The sequence below is a fragment of the Perognathus longimembris genome, chromosome 25, assembly GCF_023159225.1.
Source record: "Perognathus longimembris pacificus isolate PPM17 chromosome 25, ASM2315922v1, whole genome shotgun sequence".
Classification (NCBI taxonomy): Eukaryota; Metazoa; Chordata; class Mammalia; order Rodentia; family Heteromyidae; genus Perognathus; species Perognathus longimembris.
In genome coordinates this window covers 15358601-15383801 of record NC_063185.1, presented here as the reverse complement: position 1 = coordinate 15383801, position 25201 = coordinate 15358601, and the positions used below count along the sequence as shown (strand labels likewise).

At 43.3% G+C, this 25201-nt stretch overlaps 1 protein-coding gene and 1 long non-coding RNA gene across 3 annotated transcripts; one reads left to right on the top strand and one right to left on the bottom strand.

The window, feature by feature from the left end:
- Positions 1-1050: 1050 nt before the first annotated feature.
- Ube2b (ubiquitin conjugating enzyme E2 B) lies at positions 1051-24356 on the bottom strand. 2 transcript variants are annotated; one of them, XM_048334342.1, is made up of 7 exons: positions 24198-24356; positions 21874-21954; positions 18711-18736; positions 13892-13981; positions 10484-10572; positions 9388-9526; positions 1051-1682 (listed from the first exon to the last, which is right to left on the bottom strand). In XM_048334342.1, exons 1-6 carry the CDS (start codon positions 24239-24241, stop codon positions 9398-9400), a joined length of 459 nt encoding a protein of 152 aa, XP_048190299.1. In that variant the 5' UTR covers positions 24242-24356; the 3' UTR covers positions 1051-1682; positions 9388-9397. The 2 variants fall into 2 exon arrangements, with proteins under 2 accessions (XP_048190299.1, XP_048190298.1); XM_048334341.1 differs by lacking the exon at positions 1051-1682 and having other exon boundaries at positions 8211-9526.
- On the top strand, positions 3023-11922 carry LOC125342196. The gene is made up of 3 exons (XR_007209168.1): positions 3023-3169; positions 6209-6210; positions 11913-11922. It is a non-coding gene; the product is annotated as an uncharacterized LOC125342196 (long non-coding RNA).
- Positions 24357-25201: the final 845 nt, after the last annotated feature.

Below are 25201 nucleotides of genomic sequence, written 5' to 3'. Positions count from 1 at the left end.
TGAGAGTCTCACTACATGTCAGGTAATTTGTATCATCTATTTCTTTAGCTCTGCTGCCAGGCTCTGGTGGCTCATGCGTGTAATCCTACCTACTCACGAGGCTGAGAAAGTCTCTGTTGGGCCCCCATTTCTGGAAGAAGACGGTCAACATTTGGTATGTGAGAACTCACATTCTATGTTTTTTTTTTTTTTTTGGTACTAGTACTGGGGCTTGAAGTTAGCCTCATGCTTTCACTCTGCCTTCTGGCTCCCAGCTGGCACTCTACCACTTGAACAATGCTCTAGTCCTGCATTTTGGCGGTTAGTTGGAGACTGGAATCTCACAAATTTCTTTGCCTGGGCTGGCTTCAAGCCATGATCCTTCAGGTCTCAGTATCCTGGGAGCTTGGATAATAGGCATGAGCCACCAGTACCTGGCTTTAGCTCTCATTCTGGACTAGTTTAGTAGCACCTGTCCTATAGGAACAAGAAGTTTCGAACCTGTGAAATAGACTTAGTCATGAAAGTTGGTTCACTCAAGTATTGAGTGTACATTAAACAAATCTTCCAGGGTGTGTGACAGTGAAACACCAGGTCACATTGTTTCTTTTGTCCTTTGTAAGAGTTGGGCACTCCTGGGGTAAATGGTAGCAGTATTGGCACTCTTCCCTGTGGTTTGGGAGGGTTTTTTTTCCCCCAAAGCCACCACAGGGCAGAGTCCTTAGCATGAGGTCTGTCAGTGATAGGCAGACTTGAAGCCTTGCTCATAGACATCCACACACTGAGAGAACCAACTGAAGAGGTGAACTAAAATACTCACATGCCCGGCACTGGTGCCTCACACCTGTAATCCTTAACTACTCAGAAGGCTGAGATCTGAGGATCACGATTTGAAGCTAGCCCTGGCAGAAAAAGTCCATGACACTTATCTCCAATTAAACACCAAAAACCCAAAGTGGAGCTGCGGTTCAAGTGGTAGAGCACCAGCCTTGAATGGAAAAATCTCAGGGACGGGGCCCAGACCCTGAGTTCCAGCCTCAGCACCAGGACACAACATGCAGGAAAAGAGACTATCATCACCTAACAGACTCCATTGGAAACAAGAATAGAAAACAAGAATGAGACTTGAGCTACCGATAAATTTGAGCTGTTTTTTTTTTTTTCCTTTCTTTCTTTCACCTAGATCTGGGTATGTGAGCCAGAGCTTTTTCCTTGCCAGCGTTGACAGACAGGGATGCGTCTTTAGAATACAGCCAAGCACAATGCAGCACAGGGTCTCCGTGGTGGAGCTGTAGCAGTTCCTGGTTTCACCGAGCTGGTGGACTCCATGGTGAAGGGTGTAGAGAGAGAGCATCTGGAAGACACAGGGCCTTGTGTTCTGGTGCAGGCCCGCTGCTGTGGAGACAACAGTGCATTGAGCGCCGCCATGCACCTCTGGCTCAAGCTCAGGCCTTGGTGACCAGTGAGCTGGAAAAGTTCAAGGACCGCCTGGCCCAGTGCAGCATGCATTACAACAACAAAGCCAAAAATTCGATGGATGCAAGGAATAAGGAGCGTCAGGTGAAGCGGCGGCTGGACCTGTGTGACCGTGTATGGAGACCACATGCACCTCATTCCCAACTATGACCAAGAAGATGGAGTCTTTCTCATCCATTGGGAAATAAAAGTCTTTGCCAGTGACCATTGGGGCTGAGGGCCGGAATCTATTTAAAAAGAGGAATGGGAATTTTAGTATTTTAAGCAACATTTATGAAGAAACTAAGGATGGCAATAAGTTTAAGGCATACTTCATTTGCCTCTGGACACTGGTTCTTTTGTGTTTCGATAAAGACAGTGAGCTAGGTCCTGGGTGGCTCACACCTGTAATCCTAGCTACTCAGGAGGCTGAGATCTAAGGATTGCAGCTCGAAGCTAGCCTGGGTAGAAAAGTCTGTGAGACTTTTTTTTTACCTCCAATTAACCACCGAAAAGCCAGAAGTGAATGAAGCTCAAGTGGCAGGGTACCAACCATGAGCATAATAGCTCAAGGACTGCACCCAGGCCCTGAGTTCAAGCTCGTGTACCAACATGCTCTCCCTCCACCACCACCACCCTCCCCCAAAACAAAAATAACAAGAACAAACTAGCGCTGAGATTCCGGTCAACGACAGAAGTTTTAGAGCCTAGATTCTGTGTGGCAAGAACTTTTCTTGGCAATAGATGTCCCATGTATCAAGCCATGGATATCCAGGGTACCAGATTTTTCTTATTACACAAGTACCAACAAGTTGGCAGGCTTCTGTCACCTGTGATTTGAAGTCAAGTCTGAGGACAGCTGTGTCTGTGTACCAATCTCCTGTCTACTAGGCCAATTGGGTCTTTATTTTGCTTGTTTTTGTTATATAAATGAGCATGAAGTAGATGAAGGAGTGGTTTAGAAAAGAACCTTGGTAGGTTCCTTGTGTATGTCCTTTTCTGGTCAAGATGTGGTCTGCCATGAAGATGGCATTTCAGCCTGGAGACCATTGCAAAAACACAAGTGCACTTGAGCATAGAAAGCAGCAGAGTTTCCTTCACCGGCCTAAGGGCCCTGAAGTTTTCTGCAGCAGTAGCATGACCCCTTCCCCTTAAAGGGAAAAGTGACCTTATTGTGGCAATATACCCATGGTCCAGGAATAAACAGTATAAAATATGATAGGAACTGCTGGCTAGGTGAGAAGATGGAAGGAGTGAACTTGAATTTCATATATAGAATGGAATGAAAGCATTCTTTACTTGGCCTTCTGGATTAATGGAGCCTTTTTTGGGAGTCCCCCCAGGAACAGAACAGCAGAAAAGCAACTTGGGCTGAAACAAGCTGTTGACTCCCTTAGAGCAAAGGAGGCAAACACACAGAACCGTCCCCCCTTTTTGCCTGCCCCCTATTTTTTGCCTGTTGTTCCCGCCCAAGCATGGCAACTTATCTTTTGGATAAGTTAGGCCATATATTACTTGAAATGATAATGTAGCGTATTTGTTGTATTGAAGTGGATATTATCTTCCCAGTGGCTTGGTTTTAAACTAAGGTTTCACTGTCCACTCCACACGCAAGAAATGCCATCAAGCCCCATTCAGTTTTTCCAGACGAGCCAGCAAGTCAACAAACCATACCGCGGAGTTTAACCTCTCAACCCCATTTGCCTAGGCGAGTACCACTGTTAAGCTGAGACCAGTTTGGGCCCTTCCCTGGTTCATCAGAGGGACAGTCACAGAGGTCAATGGTGTGTGCTCCTCCCTTGCTTTGCCTCAATCTCTTCCCCCTTCAGGTTACATTTTTCTTTCCCTGCAGCCCCTTTTCACGAGCATGTTGACCTAGTTGCGCGAGCTAGTTGATGCTTGACAATGACATTAGCTCAGCACAGGCATTGCAAAGTGGGCAAGTTGCCCATCTTTACTGGAGGAGTCAGTGGAAAAATGAATGCCTGCAAATATACCTGGCACACGGTGGGCTCTCACTGCTTCATGCCTGGCCTCTTCGGGCCAGGAAGATAGGAAAACTTCTCAACCCAGTTAGATTTACACAAAAGAAACAAGAGGGGCCCATAATCATTCCACTCTACCAAGTTCCATCCCCAGGGTCGCAAAAGAGGGCGGAGCAGGCCCCCACATGAACCTTGGCATCTGTGAGGCAGACATCAACCAGATACCAAATGTTCTGGAGAAGGGACAGAGACAAAACCTCAGAGGAAAAATGGTCACCTGGAGGCAGGCCGTGGCTGAAGCTTATGTGGCCACTTGCAGCCTCCACATCCCCAACACTAGGTATTATGGAACCCCTAGGATCTGGGGTCTTAGGCTTGTGTAGAGTATGCTCCTGCCTTGTCGGTGCCCCAGTGCTGTGTGGCAGGAGGCCTGGTCCAATTTTGTTTTGTTAAATCAACTAGGCTGCTCATCAGTCTGGCTGTGTACAGTTTCGACTGTGACTCCCCAGTCACTTCCCCTTAAACCAGCTGTTTTTAACATCTCATATTCCCTTCTACTTTTTTCTTTTTTTGTAATTACCAAATTACCTTTTACGGCTACTTCTATAACAACCACCCCAGAACTGCTATTTATAAAGGCTATCACAGGACTCTAAACTTGGGCCCCAAAGGTTCTCTACCAGTCTCCGCGCCTGTGCATATGGACAAAGACTATCTGGAAAGCATTGCCTAGTTTTTTGATAACTTGATCCCTGATGCTGACTGTGCCTGCCAAGCAAATGAAGATCCAGCCCATTAAAAAAAAAAAGCCTCTCACTAGCCACAATGGTACAACATGTCATCCCAGCACTCAGGAGGCTGAGTTCTAGACCAGCCTGCACTACACTAGTGTTTTACCAAGAAAAGCAAAAAGAGCCACTACTCAGCACCCCCGCCCCCCCCCCCCAATACTGTGTAGCGTGAATGAAAGCCAGGGAGGGTGCTGTTTGCCAGACCCACTCATCTTATTGCCTTTGCACCCACCCCTGGAACTCTCCTGACTGTAGTTAGCAGGGACAGCAAAAGCAGTTTCTTCCTATAGGAAGATGGCCAAAGAGGTGGTAAGCGAGCACCTTCTAGTTATTTGTATTAGCACTAATCACTCCAAGCCTTAACATTCCCAAAGGAGGCAGTCAGAGCTGCATGGGGAGTGCTGCTGCGATATTCTAAGCAAAAGATCTTGTAACGTAAAGAGGGAAGAGGACAGCTTTGGGCTTCAGAGAGAAAGCAGCTGTACCCAACCCTTTGCTCTTCATCCTAAGAGGTCTGCGCTAAAGGCTCTTAAGTTTGCACTCTGGCAGTTTTCAAAGCAGGAGAGAAGCCCTCCTTGCCTCCCAGGAAAAGCTGGGCTCTGGTTCTTTCTACAAGTTCCCACCTAGCAACACTTTATGGATTACAGTCTTCCAGATAAGCCTTCACCAACAGCCAACTTCCCTGAAGGCTACAAGAGCATCTTCCTTGTTTGGTATGTGTAGGGCTAGAGGTTGAACCAAGGGTTTTTTTTTTTTTTTTTTTACCAATTTATTAGCCCAGACATTGCTGACAAGAGAAAAGCACCACATGGGCGAGCTTAATGCTCTTAGGAAAGGACAGAACTCCCCAAGTTCAGCGAATTCTGAGTCTCCCCTATGCCAGAGGCCTGGAACTCAAACCTTCCAGGGCTCTTGATTTCAACCACAAAGGGGCTAATGGTGAATTGTGATTGGCACAAACCAACAAGGTTTGTAAAGCTTATTTCAGCTTTTCAGTCCAAAAAACATTAAAATCTTAAGCCACTGCTGGTAAGATTACCATCAATGACAGGGAGTATTTCTGAAGGAAGAATAATAGCACTCATAGGTCATTATCTCTTCTTTGTCCAAAGGATGGGAAAAAAGTCAATCCTTACAAGATTTTTTTTTTCCCTATTGTATTTGGCCTGCTACATTCCAAAATAATAGAAGACTGCCCTATCAGAGACCAGCTTACTTTCTTCCTGACTAGATGGGACCCAAATAGAGGGAGTTCCCATCTCCATGGAAGCCCCCGTCCTATGGACAATTTCATTCACCTTTCACAACCTTCTAACTATTGGCCTTTCTCATAACCCTCATGTAACTGAGATATTCCAATGGCACTTTGCAGTGTCAAGTACAAAGAGAATGGTAGCAAATTGCTACTTAAACCTCAAATTTTAGGGAAACTGAGGTATCAAAACACCTTAGGGCTGGGGTTATAGCCCATTGGTTAGTGCTTGACTGGCAAGCACCAAGGCCTGGGTCCCCTCCACTGCAGCACTAAAACCAAAACAATACACAAGTACTTTTGTTTACTTAGTACATAACAGGGGCTTGGAATATGGCCTAGTTTGGTGGAGTGCTTGCCTCGTATACTTAGCACAAAACAGACTTACTAGTAAAGTATCACTACATCGTTTCCATGTTTGTTGACTACCTTCCAGCTATGCAAGACTTAGTACATAACAGGGGCTTGGAATATGGCCTAGTTTGGTGGAGTGCTTGCCTCGTATACTTAGCACAAAACAGACTTACTAGTAAAGTATCACTACATCGTTTCCATGTTTGTTGACTACCTTCCAGCTATGCAAGAGTTTAGAGCCAGACACTGGTGGCTCATGCCTGAAATCCTGGCTACTCAGAAGGCTGAAATCTGAGCATCGTGGTTCAAAGCCAGCCCAGGTAGAACAGTCTGTGAGACTCTTATCTCCAATAAACTACTCAGAAAAAGCCAGAAGTGGGGCTGTGGTTAAGTGGTAGAGTGATGATAGCCTTGCGCAAGAGGTTCAAGGATAGCACCCAGGCCCGAGTTCAAGCCTTGGGGGTGAGGGGGGAAGGAGGAGAGTTTAGATCAAGTCTGAGGTACTGATGTTAACCCTTCTGTATAGGGTAGAGAAGGCACTTAAAGAGCATCCTACAGCCTCAAGAACAGTTGCAGGAATAGCAAAATGTGGTTTATTAATGTCTCAGTCCTTTATACAAGATACCAGAAGAGTGTTCCCATATTTAGACTTTACTCAACAATGGGAAGAAAAAGAAAAGGTGGGAAATGGTGGTCAAAGACCTTCTAATTAGATAGAAGTCTGTGTATAACTAAAATATTTCCACAAACTAGAATGAGTATCTCAATCCCTTTAATATCTCTTGAGTGGGCAGCATAGTCACTAGCTAAAAGGTCAGATTAGTTTAAATCTCAGCTCTACCACTGACCTGGAGCCAGTACTTCATTTGTTTTCTCTTCCACATGATAATACCTACCATAAGAGTTATTCTGAGGGCTGGGAATATGGCCTAGTGGCAAGAGTGCTTGCCTCGTATACATGAGGCCCTGGGTTCGATTCCTCAGCACCACATACACAGAAAATGGCCAGAAGTGGCGCTGTGGCTCAAGTGGCAGAGTGCTAGCCTTGAGCAAAAAAGAAGCCAGGGACAGTGCTCAGGCCCTGAGTTCATGGCCTAGGACTGGCAAAAAAAAAGTTATTCTGAGTTTAAAATGAAATAATGCTGAGGAGCTTAGAATTGTACAAATTGTTCTACGCTAGAAGTATTGTTACCAAGGAAGCACAAGACAAAGGCATATAAACTTTTAACACAAGTCCAACAATACAAATTTTGTACCTAAGTATCTTACTTCTAGTTTGCCATATTCGTATAAAACTAGAGTTTAAAAACAAACATTTTTGCATGTCATATTACAAATGAAGGTTCACATGTGATAATGAAAGAAATAGAAATAGAAAGCTGTTCCAAGGCCAAAGGATAAAAAAAAAAAAAAAAATTGGGTGTTATCAGTGGACCTTGCTGAAAATTTTCTCCAAAAGCTATGCAGACCAAGTATAAGATTAATGTAACTGTTGAACTAAGGTCAACACAGCTTCCCGTAATAATCTATCATCACTTAAAATGTTCTAGTTTTAACCTGGGCAAGGAAAAACAGATTAAGAATGAAAATGGGTGTTCAAGCAATACCAAACAGCATTTTTTTTTTTTTTTTTGCCAGTCCTGGGCCTTGGACTCAGGGCCTGAGCACTGTCCCTGGCTTCTTTTTGCTCAAGGCTAGCACACTGCCACTTGAGCCACAGCGCCACTTCTGGCCATTTTCTGTATATGTGGTGCTGGGGAATCGAACCCAGGGCTTCATGTATATGAGTCAAGCACTCTTGCCACTAGGCTATATTCCCAGCCCCCCAAACAGCATTCAATAAAATTTAATGAGACCCTCATAGCCACTGCTTAATATTAGGTGTCTCTGGAGTAAATGTCTATGTTTTAAAACTAAACTAATAGTAAAGTATCAAAATATAACAATTAAGTGCCTTTAAATAAAGCATCTCCTGTATTATTTAGCCATGATTCCACGAAGTATATTCCCATCTGTTCCAAGTTCCCTAAGATGAAATATTTACCCATGTATTTGTCAAGCATTAAATTTGGGGGGGGAGAAAAAGCCTTGCTCTGCAGTCTAGGCCGGCCTTGAACCTGGCATCCTCTTGCTTCAGCCTCCCAAGTGCTGGGAATTAAAGGTGTGTGACACCATACCCAGTTTAAGTAACAAATTTTAAAGGGAAACACCAGTACTTATACAACCCAGTGTTAAACTTGGCTTAGTGAATAGGAATTGTAGATAAAGGCACCCCGTAACCCAATCTTCCAATAGAGAAGAAGCTCTTACCATATTTCTAGGAGGCTGGCATGGGTTTCATGACAAGAAACTCCAGGTTACTGAAAAGTTTTAACTACTAGAGAGACTACACAGGTGGTTCAACAGAATTTACTTGTATATTTTCCATTTTCTATACTATTTGAAGGCATAGGATAGCTTTGTATTAGCTTTCTACAATACTGTGTTTTAAATTCATCCAGTAAACTAAGATGCAGCACAACTTTTATACAACTTAGGAGATTAAAAAAAAAAATCTCCACAAGAGAAAGCAACTCATCAGGCCTTGGTGTTAAAACATTTTCCCAGAATAAACAGATAAGCAACTGCAGGAAAAGGTAGTTTTAGAAATATAGAAATCACACCAATTCCTTCCAAAGATCTGCCTTGCTGAAATCAATGCAACTAATTCATTGATACTACTGAGGCATGAATTTTGGTAAGTATGGACGGGTTTTACTTTCTTCATTAATCAAAAGCATTTAAAGTGCTACCAAGCATCAGGATTAAGTTGCTTCCATTCTCTGCTCAGGTAGGGGTGCCAAGCTGTGAGATGGCAAGGTATAGCTTAACAGTAAGTAATGCATGAAGAAACCATAATAACAAGTGGCCTAAACACAGAGCTGGACAGAATCAAACCAGTTATATCTATAATTACTCAACCCAAACGAATAAAGGTACAGTCAAAATAAAAATGGAGATTAGAATTGTTATTTTGAATCACATTTGAAGACTCTTGATAAAATAGAAATGCTCTTTTGAAATCAAAATGAAGCTCTCACTTGATAGGGGACCAGACTTGTTAGCCCCTCCTACCCATATCAGGAAATAAGTGACAAAGTCTCTCGCACTGAAGTTATGTATTTTAACAGCTTTACATGTAATATCCATATATAAAAAACTTTAAGTGCTTTTCTCCAATTTAAAAATCTAAAGAATTCAAAAATAAGGCATTCAATATTTTGAAAAAAGTACAGATTTACAAAATGTGTATATTCTGTCATGAAAACTCCACACCAACATTATACACTTGGAAAAAAATACAAACAGGATATATTACAAATTTATGCAGCAATAACTTAGTTCACACCATGCAATAAAAAGTACATTAATCAAGATACACAAGCTTTTTGTAGGTTCTAAACTGAAGGACTTTTTTTTCTTTCTTTTTTTTTTTTTTTCAGAATCCTTAAAACCTGTGGCACTTAAAATTTGTTAGCCTTTCTACTGGGAGGTAAATTATACACAACAATGATGAAAAAGATGAACAGACCAGTTGTCTATTATGAATCATTCCAGCTTTGCTCAACAATGGCCGAAACTCTTTTCTCATATTCCCGTTTGTTTTCCTGATAAAGCTGTGCTGCCTGGCTATTGGCTGGACTGTTTGGATTCGGTTCATCCAACAAAGACTAGGGGGGAAGGGGGAGACAGAAAGAAAAAGAAAAAGAAAAAAAAAAAGATTTGCAGGGTTATTCTTTATACTAACACAGCACAGATAAGGAATATAGAAAAATTACACAAAACAACAGAAACTAATTCAGGGGTTAGAATGACATCTATTTTTAGGTTTAAATGCTTTCTGAAATGGCTTTAAAAAGGTTTCCCACTTCTAAGCAGCGTTAAGTTCCCCAAACAACTCTCAACTGCCTTAAGACATCTCATTTCAAGAAAAACCAAACAGTACTTTTCAGTGTACACAAGACTTTTGTTTACTAGGAAGAGCTTAATTTGGTTAAGATGTAATAAGATGTATAAACAGCTCAGTAGCCAGTATTTTCCAAAATCACAATTTATCATCATCACCATTATTATTTGCAGTGCTTGGGATCAAACCAGGACCTCAGGCATGCCTGGCAAGCACTGTTACCAAAGCTACATCCCCTGCCCTAAACTCTGTCATTGTAGCTCAAATAGCAGAACCCAAGCCTTGAGCAAAAAAAACTAAGAGATAGCACCTTGGCCTTGAGGGCTCAAGACCCAGGACTGGCACACACTAATAATAATAATTGGTATTATTATTTCATGGGTAGAATGCGTCTCTGAAATTGGCCATTTCTTGAGGTCTCTATGGTTTTTCAATCATTTTTATTTCCCCCAAGGTTTTCTTCTCTTCACTCCATGGGCATGAGTTAGTTTGACTTGTAGGAACATGTTCGTTACACATGATCAGGAAAGGAATTATACAATGGATCTCATGTGGTTAACTAACAAAAGGTCATCTGGAAGTTGAGCTCCTGTCTGTGTTGTGCTATTAGTTACCGAGATGCTATGTTACTCTGCTTACCTGACTTTGGATTATTTCTGAAGAAGCTCATTAGATCCCATTGACCACTGGCAAAGTATGGCATATCCTAACACATGCTTACCTGAATTGATGTTAAGATAGAAGATACATCATATGTCGGACTCCATCGATTTTGAAGGATATCTAAACATATGCTACCATCAGCGTACACTGCAAAGATAACACTCAAGTCGGTTACATGTTAACTCTGTCATATCTAACAGATAACTTTTTTCTCCCTGTTGGTCATGGGGCTTCATTGAACTCAGGGCCTGGGCACTGTCTCTGAGCTCTTTCACTCAAGGCTAGCTATCTTATCACTAGAAGCTGCTAAGTTAGCCTTTTCCACTTAAGGCAGCTGCTACCAGGGGAGCTACAACTTCCCTCCTGGATTTTTGCTGGCTAATTGGAGATAAAGAGTTTCACAGACTTTTCTGCCCTGGTTGGCTTCAAACCAGGATCTCAATCTTTTGAGTAGCTAGGATTACATATGTGAGTCATCAGTGTCTGGCTTCATTTTCTAAATATCTTTAAATAAAGCTCTTGGACCAGACATGTAATCCTGGAGAAGAACACGAAGACAGGATTCAAGACCAACCTGGCCAGAAAATTTGACAGTACTTCATTTCAAGGGAAGAAACTAGATATGGTAAATTCAGCACTCTTATTAGTTACAAGAGGAAGTCTAAGAAGAGAGGATCAAAGTCTAGGTGGATATAAGCTAGGAATTAAGACCCTCTCTCAAATACAGTGCTGAGAAAGGGCTCGGAGTGTGGCTCAAGTGGTGGAGTGCCTATTTAGCAAGTGCCAGGCCAAGTTCAAACCCTAATACTGCCAATAAATAAATAAAGCTCTTGAAAAACTGCTTATTCATTAGCATAGCAATTATGCCACCAGAGAGTAAGGAAATTAGGGCATTCAGGATATTCACTCTAGTAGAATCTATGAGAAAAAAACTAGAAACTGCCTATGGTCCATAGAGAAGGGCCTGGCTAGCATGCACAAGATTTGGGGTTTGATGACCAGTAGTACCACAAAAATAAGGAAATAAGTAATGGTTCATTTAAATAATTATGAGTCATAAAAACGGTATCTACTTAATGTTTGTATGCAGAAAGATATATTAATTTTGAAAATAAGCTTATAAACTAGATCTAACAATCCTTATTTTGATAAAAATATATTAAAATTTTACTTTATCTACATGTACTCAGCAAAACACTGAAATATCAAGATGCAACTATCTAAACAGTAGGATTATGAATAATTTTAGCTTCTTTAACCTTCATCACATGGCTTGCTTTTCCAATAAGGACATTCTTCACATGATAAGACAAATGCAAGCCAGGAACTCTCAACCCTGGCTCAACCCTGCAATCCTAGCTACTCAGAAGGTTGAGATTTGAAGATCGCAGTCTGAAGCCAGCCTGGGCAGTGAGTTATGAGACTCTTATCTCTAATAAACTGCCAAAAGGCCAGAAGTGGAGCAATGGCTCAAGTGGCAAGACAAGGGAGGGACAGCACCCAGGCCCCAAGTTCAAGCCCCAGTACCTGCACACGTACATGCAAGTACACACATGTGCACATGCATGTACACGTGTACACACACACACACACACAAAGAATAAAAGCAAAGAAAATGACCAGCCTATACTGAAAGTCTTAGCCATTTGGAAGACTTTTTCTCTTAAACCAATGACATGAAAACAGCAAGTAACAAATATAAATCATTACCCACTGTGTGTGAGACTATAAATCTGTAGAAGCTTTTAGAAGTAGAACTGCTGTGTTGACAAAGGGTGAATGTGCTTAAGATTTATAGAAATTGTAAAGACTGTGAAAAGCTCCCAGAGCAAGCCAGAATTTGCTACACAGAAACAGGAATATGACAGGCTTTCTATGGAAGGGGACAAATCACTTAAGCACTGTCATTCTTCAGGGTTCTACCCTAGGCTTCCTTCCTTCCTCTCCATCATTTATTTCAGTGCAGTCTAGTTCATTCCCCTGGTCTTAGTTTCCATTCACGCGCTCAGTATTCATAATTGTTAACCTTAGCTCAGATCTCTCAGCTTCACTGCAGCAGTTCACTGTCTGTACCACAGAAATTTAAAAAAAAAACAGCATCCTCAAAGCAAAAAAGCGTAAAACCACTTTCAAGTTTTGAACCACTAACTACTTTTTTTTTTTTTTTTTTTTGGCCAGTCCTGGGGCTTGGACTCAGGGCCTGAGCACTGTCCCTGGCTTCTTTTTGCTCAAGGCTAGCACTCTGCCACTTGAGCCACAGTGCCACTTCTGGCCATTTTCTGTATATGTGGTGCTGGGGAATCGAACCCAGGGCCTCATGTATATGAGGCAGGCACTCTTGCCACTAGGCCATATCCCCAGCCCACTAACTACTTTTGAGAAGTAATTCTAAACTATAATAGAGGAGCCTGCTGGGAACAGAGCTTCTAAAAGGCAAATAAGAAGCTAAGTGCTGTGGGGCTCATGCCTATAATCCTAGCTACTCAGGACTGGAAGACTGAGGTCTGACGCCAGCCTAGGCAGGAAAGTACAAAATTCCATCTCCAATTAACCAGCAAAAACCCAGACCACAAGTGTAGCTCAAGTGGTATAAGCCCAGATGAGCAAGCAAGCCCAGCAAGTCTCAGATACTGGCCAGACTGAAATAAATGAATGAATAAATTTTGAGACAAGGTCTTACTATACAACCAAGACTAGCCTTGAACTTGAAATCATTCTGTCTCAGCCTAAGTGCTGGGCTTATAGATGTTTGTGACCATGCCTGGTAGAAGGACCACAATTAAGTAAAGGTTACATACAAGAAGAGAAGCTGTAAGATTTATAATATACGACTCTAAATGTATTAGATATAAACTGCAAGTCAAGCAGGATCAAACTTAATTACAAAGTTATCTAGCCATTCACTCAATGGAGAACAGTAACAAACATCTTTTGTTGTTGTTGGTCATGGGACTTGAACTCAGGGACTGGGTGCTGTCCGTCAACTTTTCTGTCAACAGCGCTCTACAACTTTGAACCACAGCTCCACTTCCAGTATTCTGGTAGTTAATTGGAGGTAAGAATTTCATGGAGGGGTTGGGAATGTGGCTTAGTGGTAGAGTGCTCACCTTGCATGCACCACACAAACAGTAGAGTGCTAGTCTTGAGCAAAAAGGAAGCCAGGGACAGTGCTCAAGCCCTGAGTCCAAGCCCCAGGACTGGCCAAAAAATAAAAGAGCTAGATTTCAGGTGAAAACCTGTTGGTTATTTTCAGTTCTGCAAATAAATACACACTATGTTTAATCCAGAAGATACTAAAACAAAACTTTACTCAAGTTTGGAAGCTTGCTGACATTCCATGTGGCTGGCACGGCCATAGTTGGACCCGACTGTGAGAAGTGACAAACTCAACCTACAAGAAGGAGACACCTGCAATCCTCACCCCTGCCCCAGTGCCATCTGCAAAGTCTAATAAATTGTTACTTACCATTTGGATGAAACATTTTGGATAAAAACCTAACAGTTGGTGGTTTATTTGGATATTCTTCAGAAAATTCTATTACTAGTTTAAAAGTACCTAAAGGGGGGAAAAAAAATAATAATAGTTATATGACAAAGACACCAACTAAATTTCTTCAACTAATTCTCAACCTCATAGTGGTTTTTGCAGAAGCACACAAAAACTTATGTGTAAACTGTGCTTTAGCACATGAAACGCATTATACTTCTATTTATGTTAAGACTGGTAACATACAGCATTGGCAAGCACAGGCAGAACAGCCCTGCTAGTGTGAGTGTTACTGTCAAGACTGTATGGCAACTGAGCCCTAGCTACCAAGATTTAAGCTACATGCTCAAAGAACATCCAACAGTTTATTATAGCTTGCAAAGTGGCTGCCAAAGGATTTTTACAAGGGGCAAACTACCAGAAAGCCAAGAACCCAACTAGACGTGGATGGTGATGTGAAGTAAGTTCTGTCCCACACCAACCCTTCATCTGAATATGCCAACAATCAATAGGCTTTTCTATAATTTCCTACTATTGGTTAGAAGCCAACAGCACATATTCTGGTTTAGCTAAGTCAGTATTTAGTAGTCAATAAAGAGAAGCATTTCAAAATTCAAAATTTCAAAAAATTATGAATTTCTAACAGGCTGCCTGTAAAGACAACAAAGAAATAAAGGATGTCCAATTGTAGTTTCAATTCTACTTCTAAGAAGTAACCATTATTAGTTATTTTGTGTTTGGGCTGATTTAACTATCTAGAGCCCTTTTATTTAGAAGAAATCTACTTGAAGGGTGGATAAGTTCTTCAACTACAATCCCTTGTATAAACTCAGTAAAACTAACTTACTTCTAATGAAGTAAACCACTTTCATTTGTTTAAGTTTCTAATAAAACTAAAACAAATCCAGATTTCCACAAGGTTCCTGCTTTACTTCATTGATACAAGTGAAAATAAGACATCTGTAGTCTAAACTCCAAGCTCTTGGCTTCAACCTACCAAGATTAGAGTCTCTCATATATCAAAAGGAAGTTGTTGTTTTTTTTGGGGGGGAGCTTGAACTCAGACCCTGGGCACTCTTCCTGAGTTTCTTTTCTTTTGCTCAAGGCTGGCACTCTATTACTTAAGCCATAGCACCACTTCTGGCTTTTTCTATGTATGTGGTACTGAGGAATCGAACTCATGCATGCCTAGGCACTCTACCACTAAGCTACATTCCCAGCCCTTTTCTCTCTGTTTCTTCCTTTCCTTTTCCTTCCTTCCCCCTCTTACAAGCTAGAAGTGGAAGTGTGACTCAAGTGGTGAACACCAGACTTGAAGGAAAAAAGCCAAGTTAATAGCGAGAAGGACCAGAGTTCAAGGTTCAGTACCAGAATACTCCCTCCCCCCCATGCTTGCTGGACATGATGATACACAGTTATCTTTTTTGGGGGCCAGTCCTGGGCCTTGAACTCAGGGCCTGAGCACTGCCCCTGGCTTCCTTTTGCTCAAGGCTAGCACTCTGCCACTTGAGCCACAGCGCCACTTCGGGCCATTTTCTGTATATGTGGTACTGAGGAATCGAACCTAGAGCTTCATGTATTTGAGGCAAGCCATATTCCCAGCCTGATACACAGCTATCTATAATCTGAGGCACATAGTAGATGGAGCTAGGAAGAGTATGGTAAAAATTTGAGAGCCTAGATGAAAAATAAAGACTGTGTGCCAGTGGTTCACATCTGTAATCCTAGCTACTAAGGAGGCTGAGATCTGAAGATCAGGTTGGAAGCCAGTCAAGGAAGGATAGTCCTTGAGACTCTGATCTCTAGCCACCAAAAAGTCAGAAGGAGAGCTCTCGCTCAAGCAGTAGAGAACTAACTAGCCTTGAGCAAAAACGGACCGTGCCCAGGACCTGAGTTGAAGCACATGACAGGCACAAAAAGCAACCAACCAACCAAAAACACACCAAATAACCCACAAAACTTCACAAGTAAAAATGCTGGGAGTTATGGCGCAAGTGTATAGTGCTTGCCTAGAAAGCCCAAGGTATTCAAGTTCAAACCTCACCATCACCAGTAAGCCAACAATCTCAAGATCCAGATTACATTAAGCGACTTCAAAAAACACTGTCTAAAAGTAAATTTTAAAAAGAGCTTGGTAATTAGCTCATTGGTATAGTACTAGTCTAGGATTCATAAGATCCTGGGTTCATTCTTCAGTATGGGGGTGGGGGTGGGGGGGAGGAAGGAATTAGCCAGGCGCGATTTGGCTCATGCCTGTAATCCTATTGACTCAGAAGGCTGAGTGAGATCGGAGGAGCGTGCTCTTTGAAGCCAGCTGGGGCAGAAAAATCCATGAGACTCTCAGCTCATTAACCACCAAAAAAGCTGGAAATGGAGCTGTGGCTCAAACGGTAGACCACCTAGTAGTCTCAAGCTTAAAATCCCAGGGATAACACCCAGGCCCTGAGTTCAAGCGCCAGGACCAGCATGTGCATGCATACACATGCATACACACATTTTCTCTTTAATGACTGGCTTTAACAGAAGACAGCTGGCTCCTCTTATCTGCTTCTGCACTCAATCTGTTACAATATGTTGTTTTGGTTCAAGTACAGTACATGAAGAAAATCTGGTCTAGCACAAATGTGTAATTGAAAAAAGGACATTTCGTAGCCTTTTTAGAAGGTAAATGTATTCTTTTTTTGTTGTTACTGCAGAAAAGAAATGGTCATTTCTTAAATGTTTGTTGCAATGTAGAATCAGAAGTTATCGACAATTTTTTGTACTTCGTTTCATTAAAATCTGTTGTACTCTGCATCCTGTTTTTGTTTTGTTCCCCCACTTCTCAATCTTATTCTGATTGTACTCATGTCTGTCTGCATACCAACACCAACCAAGCTTGTGCTCTGCCACTAAGCTATATTCCAGCCCTGTCAGTTATTCTTTCAAGTAAAAACTATTCCATGAAAAAAAAAAAAAAGACTTTTTCTTCCCAGTAACCATCACACTGTCGCCTGCAGAAACAAATGCTTAAAGTCTAGCACTGGTGACTCGGACTTTTAATCCTAGCTACTCAGGAGGCTAAGATCTGAGGACTGGTTTAAAGAAAGTCTTATCACCAATTAACTACCAAAAAGCCAGAAGTGAAAAAAGCTCTGGGATAGTGTTCAAGCCCCAGGGCTAGCACAAAAAAGAAAAAAAAGTGTGTTGGTCAGACTTCCCATTTCATCACATAGAATATTAAGGAAAATTTATAGCAAAAGGTCAGCTAAGCTAGAAGAGGCAGCTCATGCCTGTAATCCTAGTTACAAAGGAGGTTGAGATCTGAGGATCATGGTTTAAGCCAACCTGGGCAGGAAAGCCAGTAAGACTCTTACCTCCAATTAGTCACAGAAAAAGCCAGAAGTGGAGCTATGTTCCAGGTGGTAGAGTGCTAGCCTTGGGCCAAAAAAAAAAGCTCAGGGACAGTACCCAAGCCCAGAGCCAGCCAAAACAAACAAACAAAAGCCTTACTGCTATACTTAGGGAAAAAAAGTCTAGGTATCTTGTTAAAATCACAATTGAAACACATATTAAAACTAGTGTCCAGCCAGGCACCAGTGGCTCATGCCTGTAACCCTGGGATTTAAGAATCGTGGTTCAAGGCCAGCCTTGGCAGGAAAGTCCATGAGACTCTTACCTCCAATGAATCACAGAAAAAGCCAGAAGTGGCACTGTGGCTCAAATGGTAGAATGCTAGCCTTGAGCCAAAAAGGAGCCCAGGGACAGCGCCCATGCCCAGAGTTCAAGCCCCAGTACTAACAACAAAGAAAACACCCTAGTTTCCCATTTTCTTGGCTTCTGGTGAATATACCCAAGATACAAAGAATTATGCTGAATGCTTATGGGTATCAAATGCTGGTCGTATGAGAGGCTTTTGGGCAGCTATGTACATTTAAGAAAAATGTGCAGGAGAGGCCTAACTCAGTGGTAGGGCACTTTTCTATGATGCCCAAAGCTCTGGGTTTGATCCCCAGCACTACACACAAAAAGAAAAATGCTAACACAATAGTCAATGAAATTATTCGTACTTACCTTAATTACATATATTAATATACATATCATATGCTGCTATAAGGCCACCAAAATACAAACCATTGTCAAGCCCCAAACCCTGACACTTAGGCCTGCAAGTTACCCAAGATATCAAAAGTAAGAGAGGGGATGGCTGGGAATGTGGCTTAGTGGTAGAGTGCTTGCCTAGCATGCATGAAGCCCTGGGTTTGATTCCTCAGCATCACATAAACAGAAAAAGCGAGAAGTGGCGCTGTGGCTCAAGTGGTAGAGTGCTAGCCTTGAGCAAAAAAAAAAAAAAAAAAAGCCAGGGATAGCACCCAGGTCCTGAGTTCAAGCCCCAGGACTGGCAAAAAAAAAAAAGTAACAGAGAACTGGCAATGCGGGCAACCAAGCTGATGTGTGGAGTATAGGTTTTTTTGTTGTTGTTTTTTTAAATTGCCAGCTGGGGCTAGAACTCAGGGTTTGGGAACTGTCCCTTTGCTTTTTTGGCACGAGGCTGGCACTCTACCATTTGAACCACAATACCACTTCCAGCTTTTTCTGCGACTAATTGGAGATAAGAGTCTCACAGACTTTCTTGCCCATGCAGGTTTTGAATCACCATCCTTAAATCTCAACCTTCCCCACAGAGCCCAGCAAGTTTAGAGTTATAGCTGGGCTCATTAACAGTAGAATATGGCTGAAAAGGAGATACATTGGTGTTATAATTTCTAATTTAAAAACATCCTTTTTATACTATAGAAAATAATTAAAAGTGACTTACCATCCTCAAAGGGTGTCCCTTCTGGCCTAAAAACAAGAATAATTCTAATTAAAATAAGATTTTTATTGAGCTTTTCCCTTCTCTTCAAGAGCAGATAGGATGAACTCCAACACTAAAAGGGGCCCATGGGATATGTGCAAAGCTGAACATCATTTTAGCCTTGGTATTTAATAGGTGGAAGCGTAAGGAAGAATTAAGTTTTTCCTTTTAGGGTGGTTTCACGTTAAGTAAACAAATCTGCCCATGATTTTTAACCCAACAAGAATTCTCCTTACAAATACTGAGCATTTTGTAAATTCCTTAAGAAAAAAGACAAGGCCTTACTATTTGCCCTCAATAGCCTCCCAAGTCTCTCATGTGCTTCTAGAACTTCAGGCATTTGCCACCAAGCTTAGCCATTAATATGTATTCTCAAGATAAAAAAGCAGCCTTTCATTTTACAGTCATGTGAAGGAAATCAATACCGTTCCATTTAAGGTAATTACGATACCAAATTCAAAACTCCTGCTTTCCTATAGAGTTAATTGCTCTCCTTCAGCTAAGCATAGCTGTCTCGCCAGGAAAGCCAGTTTCTAGGTTCAGATCCTTTCTTTGCCTTCCACATTCCAATCTGATTTTTTCAAGTAGCAATAGAAAGTCTACTGCTGGTAAGGCATGCTCAACATCTCAAAGAAGCCAGGCGTGATGGTGTTCACCTGTAACTCAGCATTTGGGAGATGGAGACAGGAAGATTAAGAGTTCAAAGCCAGGGGCTGGGAATATGGCCTACTGATAGAGTGCTTGCCTTGCATGCATGAAGCCCTGGGTTTGATTCTTCAGCACTACATAAACAGAAAAAGCCAGAAGTGGTGCCTTGAGCAAAAAGAAGCCAGGGACAGTGCTCAGGCCTTGAGTCCAAGTCCTCGGAATGGCCAAAAAAGAGTTCAAGGCCAACCTGAGCTACACAGTGAGACTGTCTCAAGAAACAAGTTAATAGCCTAAATGTAATAGAATTACTTTACCCTACAAGGACAAACCACTCACTTTCTATTTGTTTTTTTAAAAAATATAAGCTCTTATAAGTGACTCTGTGGAAATTCAAATTAAAGTATTTGTTCTATGCATCTCACCACAAAACTCTAGTATTAAAAGAATTTAAACAAAATAAAAACAGATCAAGTCCAAGAAAACTTAAAGGCATAAGAAAGCATGTATGTGCCAGGTGTGGTGGGATATGCCAGCCTTCCCACCACTCAGACCCAGAGCTGGATGCCAGTCTGGAAAAGTCTCCCACCTGGGACCTTTCCAACACAGCCTCCAAGTGCTGGGATGACAGCATGTGCTATAACATTCCGCAAGACCCTGTCTCAAAGTAAAGTAAGAAAAGGGTATGGCCGGGTGCCAGAACCCCTTGCTCCTCCGGATCTGAGGATCACAGTTCAAAGCCAGCCTGGGCAGGAAAGTCTGTGAGACTCGTATCTCCAATTAACCTCCAGAAAACCCTAAGTGGAGCTGTGACGTAAAGTGCTAGCCTTGAGCAAAAGAGCTCAGGGACAGCGCCCAGGCCCAGAGTTCAAGCTCTAGGACCAACCAAAAAAAAAAAAAAGGAAGGGCAGTAATAGCTGGGTGAAACACTTGCCTACTAGCACCCGTGCACTGGGTAGAAAGAAAAACTTTCACAAAGGATTCACATTGGGCTATATATAGCATTTTCAGCTAAAATTCTTGCTAGTGAGAATTCTGGTTTGTTGGTTTGTTTTTTAATTAGGCACCCATAGAACACGCATAAATAAGCATTTGCACCACATATACATAGTTAATCTTTTCTCCATCATTTCATTCCATTTGGCATTTGGGGCTTTTTTTCTTTTTTCTTTTTTTGGTCAGTCATAGGGCTTGAATTAAGGCACTGGGTCACAGGTCTACCTCTGGTTTTCTGGTGGCTAATTGGATAAGAGTGTCAAACTTTCCTACTTGGGCTGGCTTTGAACGGTGAATCTCTAATCTTAGCCTCCTGAGTAGCCAGGATTACAGGTGTGAGCCCCTGGCACCTAGCTCCATTTAGTTCTTTTCGTCCTTTTTTCTTGTTTTAGGTGGTACTAGGGTTTGAACTCAGTGTTGGGCTCACTAGGCAGGTACTCTATTACTTTAGTCACACCCACAGCCCTTTTGGCTTTAGGTTATTTTTCAGACTGACATCCTCTTACCTATGCCCCTTGACACTGAGATTACAATTAAGGTACCAGGCTTGTCTTATTTGCTGAAATAGGGGTCTCAATAACTTTTTCATCAGGCTGGCCTCAAACTTCAATTCTCCTGAAATAGCTGGTATTATAGATGTGAATCACTGTACCCAGCCCCATTTAGTTTCCAATAGGTTTGTGTGTTGGGGATCAAACCCAAGGCCCTACACATGCTAGACAAACACCATCATTCCTCCAATTCCTTCAAACAGTATTTTTTGTTCTTTTTTCCTGTGGGTGTAGGAGCTAGAACAAGAAAGCCTCTCACTTAAGTTTTTTCCATTTAAAGCTAGCCCTCTAAGACCTGAGCTACATCTTTACTTTCGTCTTTTTGCTGGTTAATTAGAAATAAGCATCAGACATTTTTCTCCCCAGATTGGCCTTGAATGGTGACCTCCATCTCAGCCTCCTGAGAAACTACTAGTATTACAATCCAGAGCCACCAGTGCCTGGCACAAACAGTATTTTTTTTTCTAATCAATTACCCTTACTTGGTACAAAAGCCTCATGTAGATGGGATCAATAATGTGCATCTAGCAGCTGTATGCCCAGCTACATACCCTACTAAAGCAGGACTGCTTGAGCCCAAGAGTTTGAGGCCAGCCTTGGCAAATTAGCAAAGACTACCTTGTCTCAAAGCAAAACAATTTGTTGTTAACAGCAAATAACAAATAAATTTTATACAAATGTCAAACATCTATGTGTTGTTTTGTTTTTTTTTTTTGGGGGGGGGCGCTAGGGAAACAGCTCAGTGGCAAGAGTACTTGTTCAGTGTGCCTGCCTAAAATCCCTAACACCTCAAACAAACAAAAACAAAAAAAAGTATTTTAGAGTCTAATCCTTCCAAACCCAGACTTTACCTTAGTCTCTTTCCCTAGACACCTGTTATACACACTTACTTTTCTTAAAAATCATACCTGTTAGCAAATCTTTTAACTCACCCAAATATGACTGCATTCCACTGCATGATGTTGTTTTCAGATGGTGCACCACTGACTCCCACGGGTGGGTCCTCTTGCAATCTAGAAATCCAGAGTGGTCATTTTCAAAGTTGAACACTAAGGCAATGAAGGGGCACATATATAGACTCTACATCATCCACTTTGAGAGAGTAACTAAATCAACTTCCTTGTTATTGTGCTGAGCTGGAAATGAGCCATATGATTTAAACAGATCAACCAGGGGTATATTATGACATCGCTAACTATCTGTGAATTCAAATGGCTAAGAATCGTCTTTCTTCAAATATCAAGATTAAGGCAAATCTTTTCAAGAACTATCTTTTTTTTTGGCCAGTCCCAGGGTTTGGACTCAGGGCCTGTGCACTGTCCCTGGCTTCTTTTTGCTCAAGGCTAGCACTCTACCTCTTGAGCCACAGCACCATTTCCGGCTTCTCTAAAGACTTAAGGACTGTGAATCTTAACTACTGCTATAGCTATTTGTACAACATTGCTACCGAAATAAAAATTTTTTTCAAAAAGCAGAACAAGCAACCAAACCTGTGTACACACTAAATCAGTAAAAACTACTTCAACTTAGTCAGGAAGCTAGATGTAGGTAGGAATTTTACTTGATCCCTTTGCTTCTGACAGCAATGGCTTTGTAACCAAGTTTTTCAGCAGTATCTGCACTAAGATAAACTCTTACAGGAGAGTCAATACAAAACCTCCAACAGTTGTGATCATCAAATTCTTGTAACATGAAGAACCTTGGAAAACCACCAAAGGTGCCATGTGTTCAACTAGAATTAATCAGAGAACTCCAATAACCAACAAGAGGAAACAATGGACAGAAAATTAAGTTTTATGTGAATTTCCATCACAGGAGCAAATTCAAGACTGAAAGAAGACCTTTGCACTAAATAAGAGTATCTTCTTTTAAATAATATCGCCTGAACAAAACCAATTTCTACATTATACACTAATACCTGGATGTGGTGATTTTCATGTGTCATAATACTTTGCAATTAGTCCACATGAAAACTGTGCCGTTTGGTTAACCTCTAGCAGATAAGGTCTCCAAACAGAAGGTTTAAGAGGAAGTACTTACTGTTCCACACTCAACTTTTAAGTGGCTAAAAACTACTTAAATGATAAATTAAATGTTGAAATTAGCCGGAGGCCCTAAACAATGGCTTTCATATACCTCACCTAAGGCTTTTGTGCTGACTGAAGTTGAGAGGTTAATGACTTCCTGAGTATTCTGGAAAATCCTAACTTTTTAATACTACCTATTCGCATCAATCACACCAGGTACACAGAGTATGGTAATGCTAAACTCCTCACTTAAGTTTCTGTACCTTTAAGTACTGGATGAAAAGGTAAACAACCGGGGAGAAAAAAAGTCATTTCCTCCTTCCAAGTTCCACACTGCCTAACAAAACCCTGTTTTTACAAAAGGAGGCCCTGAGAGTATCAGATTAGCTCTAGTCTGAGGGAACGCATTCCGCCCCCCCCCCCCCCAGACTGGAAAGGCTATAGATAGGCCTTTATTCACTAGCCAGGGCTGCACTGGCAACGGGGAAGGCCAAACCCGAGGCCCAGGTCTCTGAGCCAGTTCTCAAGGTCCTGGGGGGGGGGGGGGAGGGGAGGGAGAGTCGGGTTTCGGGGAGATGGGTTAACCACCTTCGGACTTCGCACGGTAGACCCCACCCCCACTGCAGAAAGGACGGGAGTGGGGGTGCGAGGGGGGGGGCAGCTCGCCCCGATCTTGTTCCACGGAGGAGATCGGCGGGGCTGGTGACAAAGCTGATTGGAGCGGCAGGCGAGGCCCAAACCCATCCCAAGAGCTCGATTTCAGGGGATCAAGGAGGGGGGCGCCAAGGAGTGCGGGGTGGGGAGGGTGGGGAGGGGGGGCGGGGATGAGGTTTGAGTGCTGGGGCGAGGCGTCGAGCATCGGGCACTAGGTGGGTAGCGGGCACCCCCGGAAGGCCGCCGAACGCCACCTTTTGACTTTTTTTTTTTTTTTTTGGAGAAAAGGAATAGCGCCGAGAGCTTCACGCTGGCCAGTGAGCTGTAAGAATTCACCAGTGGGAGCCGAGACTGCATCTGGGCTTCCGTCGACAGCGCCCCCCCCCTACCCCGACCCCATCTCCAGACACCCGCCACCCCCCCCCAGGCCCGCCAGCCGCCCTACCTCCCGGATCGGGGTCCTAAGGGTGAAGGTGTCCGGAAATAACCCCCCCCCCCCACGGCCCAGGGTCCTGCACGACCCCGCGCAGCTCGGAGAAAGAGCCGTCATCTCGACGAAAGGTGAAGGCCCTTACCGCTTGAAATCTCGCATGAGCCTTCTCCGAGCCGGGGTCGACATGCTTCCCCAGCTCCCCCGCGGTCAGTCTGAAAGAAAAGAGTCCCGCGCAGCCCCCCCACCCCCCGGCGCCGCGGCCGAATCACTGTGGGTCGCCGCCGCCGCCGCTGCCGCCGCCGCCGCCGCCGAGACTGCACAAACAACCCTGCAATGACGTCTCCCTCCGCCGCCTCCAGATCCCTCCGCCCTCCGCCGATACCACGGAGCCAATGAGGTGGGAGGTAGGCGGGGCGTACGGACGCACGCACGCCCGCACGCCCGCACGGACGCACGCCCGCCCGCTCCGCGGACGGCTTAGGCAAGGCTGGCTTCCATGTTGGCTGCTATAGAGCTGAACGGCAAGCTTTGTGTGCCCTGGTGGCAGGTTTTTAGAGGCTGTGAGCTGAGAGACGCCGGAACCAGGGCACTTCCTTTGTCTCTCTCCCCACCCCGTCAACACTGGCTTTTAGGTTGGGCGGGATGGGGAGAGAGAGGGAAAAGGGACGCACCCGAGGGCCCGAGATATTTCAGGGAAGGGAGGTGGGAAATGACGCGAGGTCACGTGACCGCCCGCGGCCTTGTCAACAATCCACCTCTCTTTCCCTCCCCCCCTTCCCCACCGCGCTCCTCCGAGGGGGGGGGGAGGGGGGCCGAGGTGTCCGCAGCCACGTGTCCCTGTGACGCGCGTCGAACGGGTCACGTGAAAGCGTCGCCTGGATCTCAGTTTCAGACAGGTCTATGGAGCGAGCGGGGATGGAGTTAAGTTTCCGCGCCTGAGGTTGGGAACCACGCGTGTGAAGTTGCTCTGGTTTATCCCGAGTGCGGGGACGCTTGCCCCAAAGAGTCGCAATGGAAGCCACCCTTTGGTTTTCCTATGTTAGGTCTTTTCGAAGAGGGAACCTTTCCCCCCCCCCAAAAAAAAATACATTGGACTTCATTTGTCCAAGTGGTTTATCGATTTTTGGTGCGTCGTGGGGAGGGCGG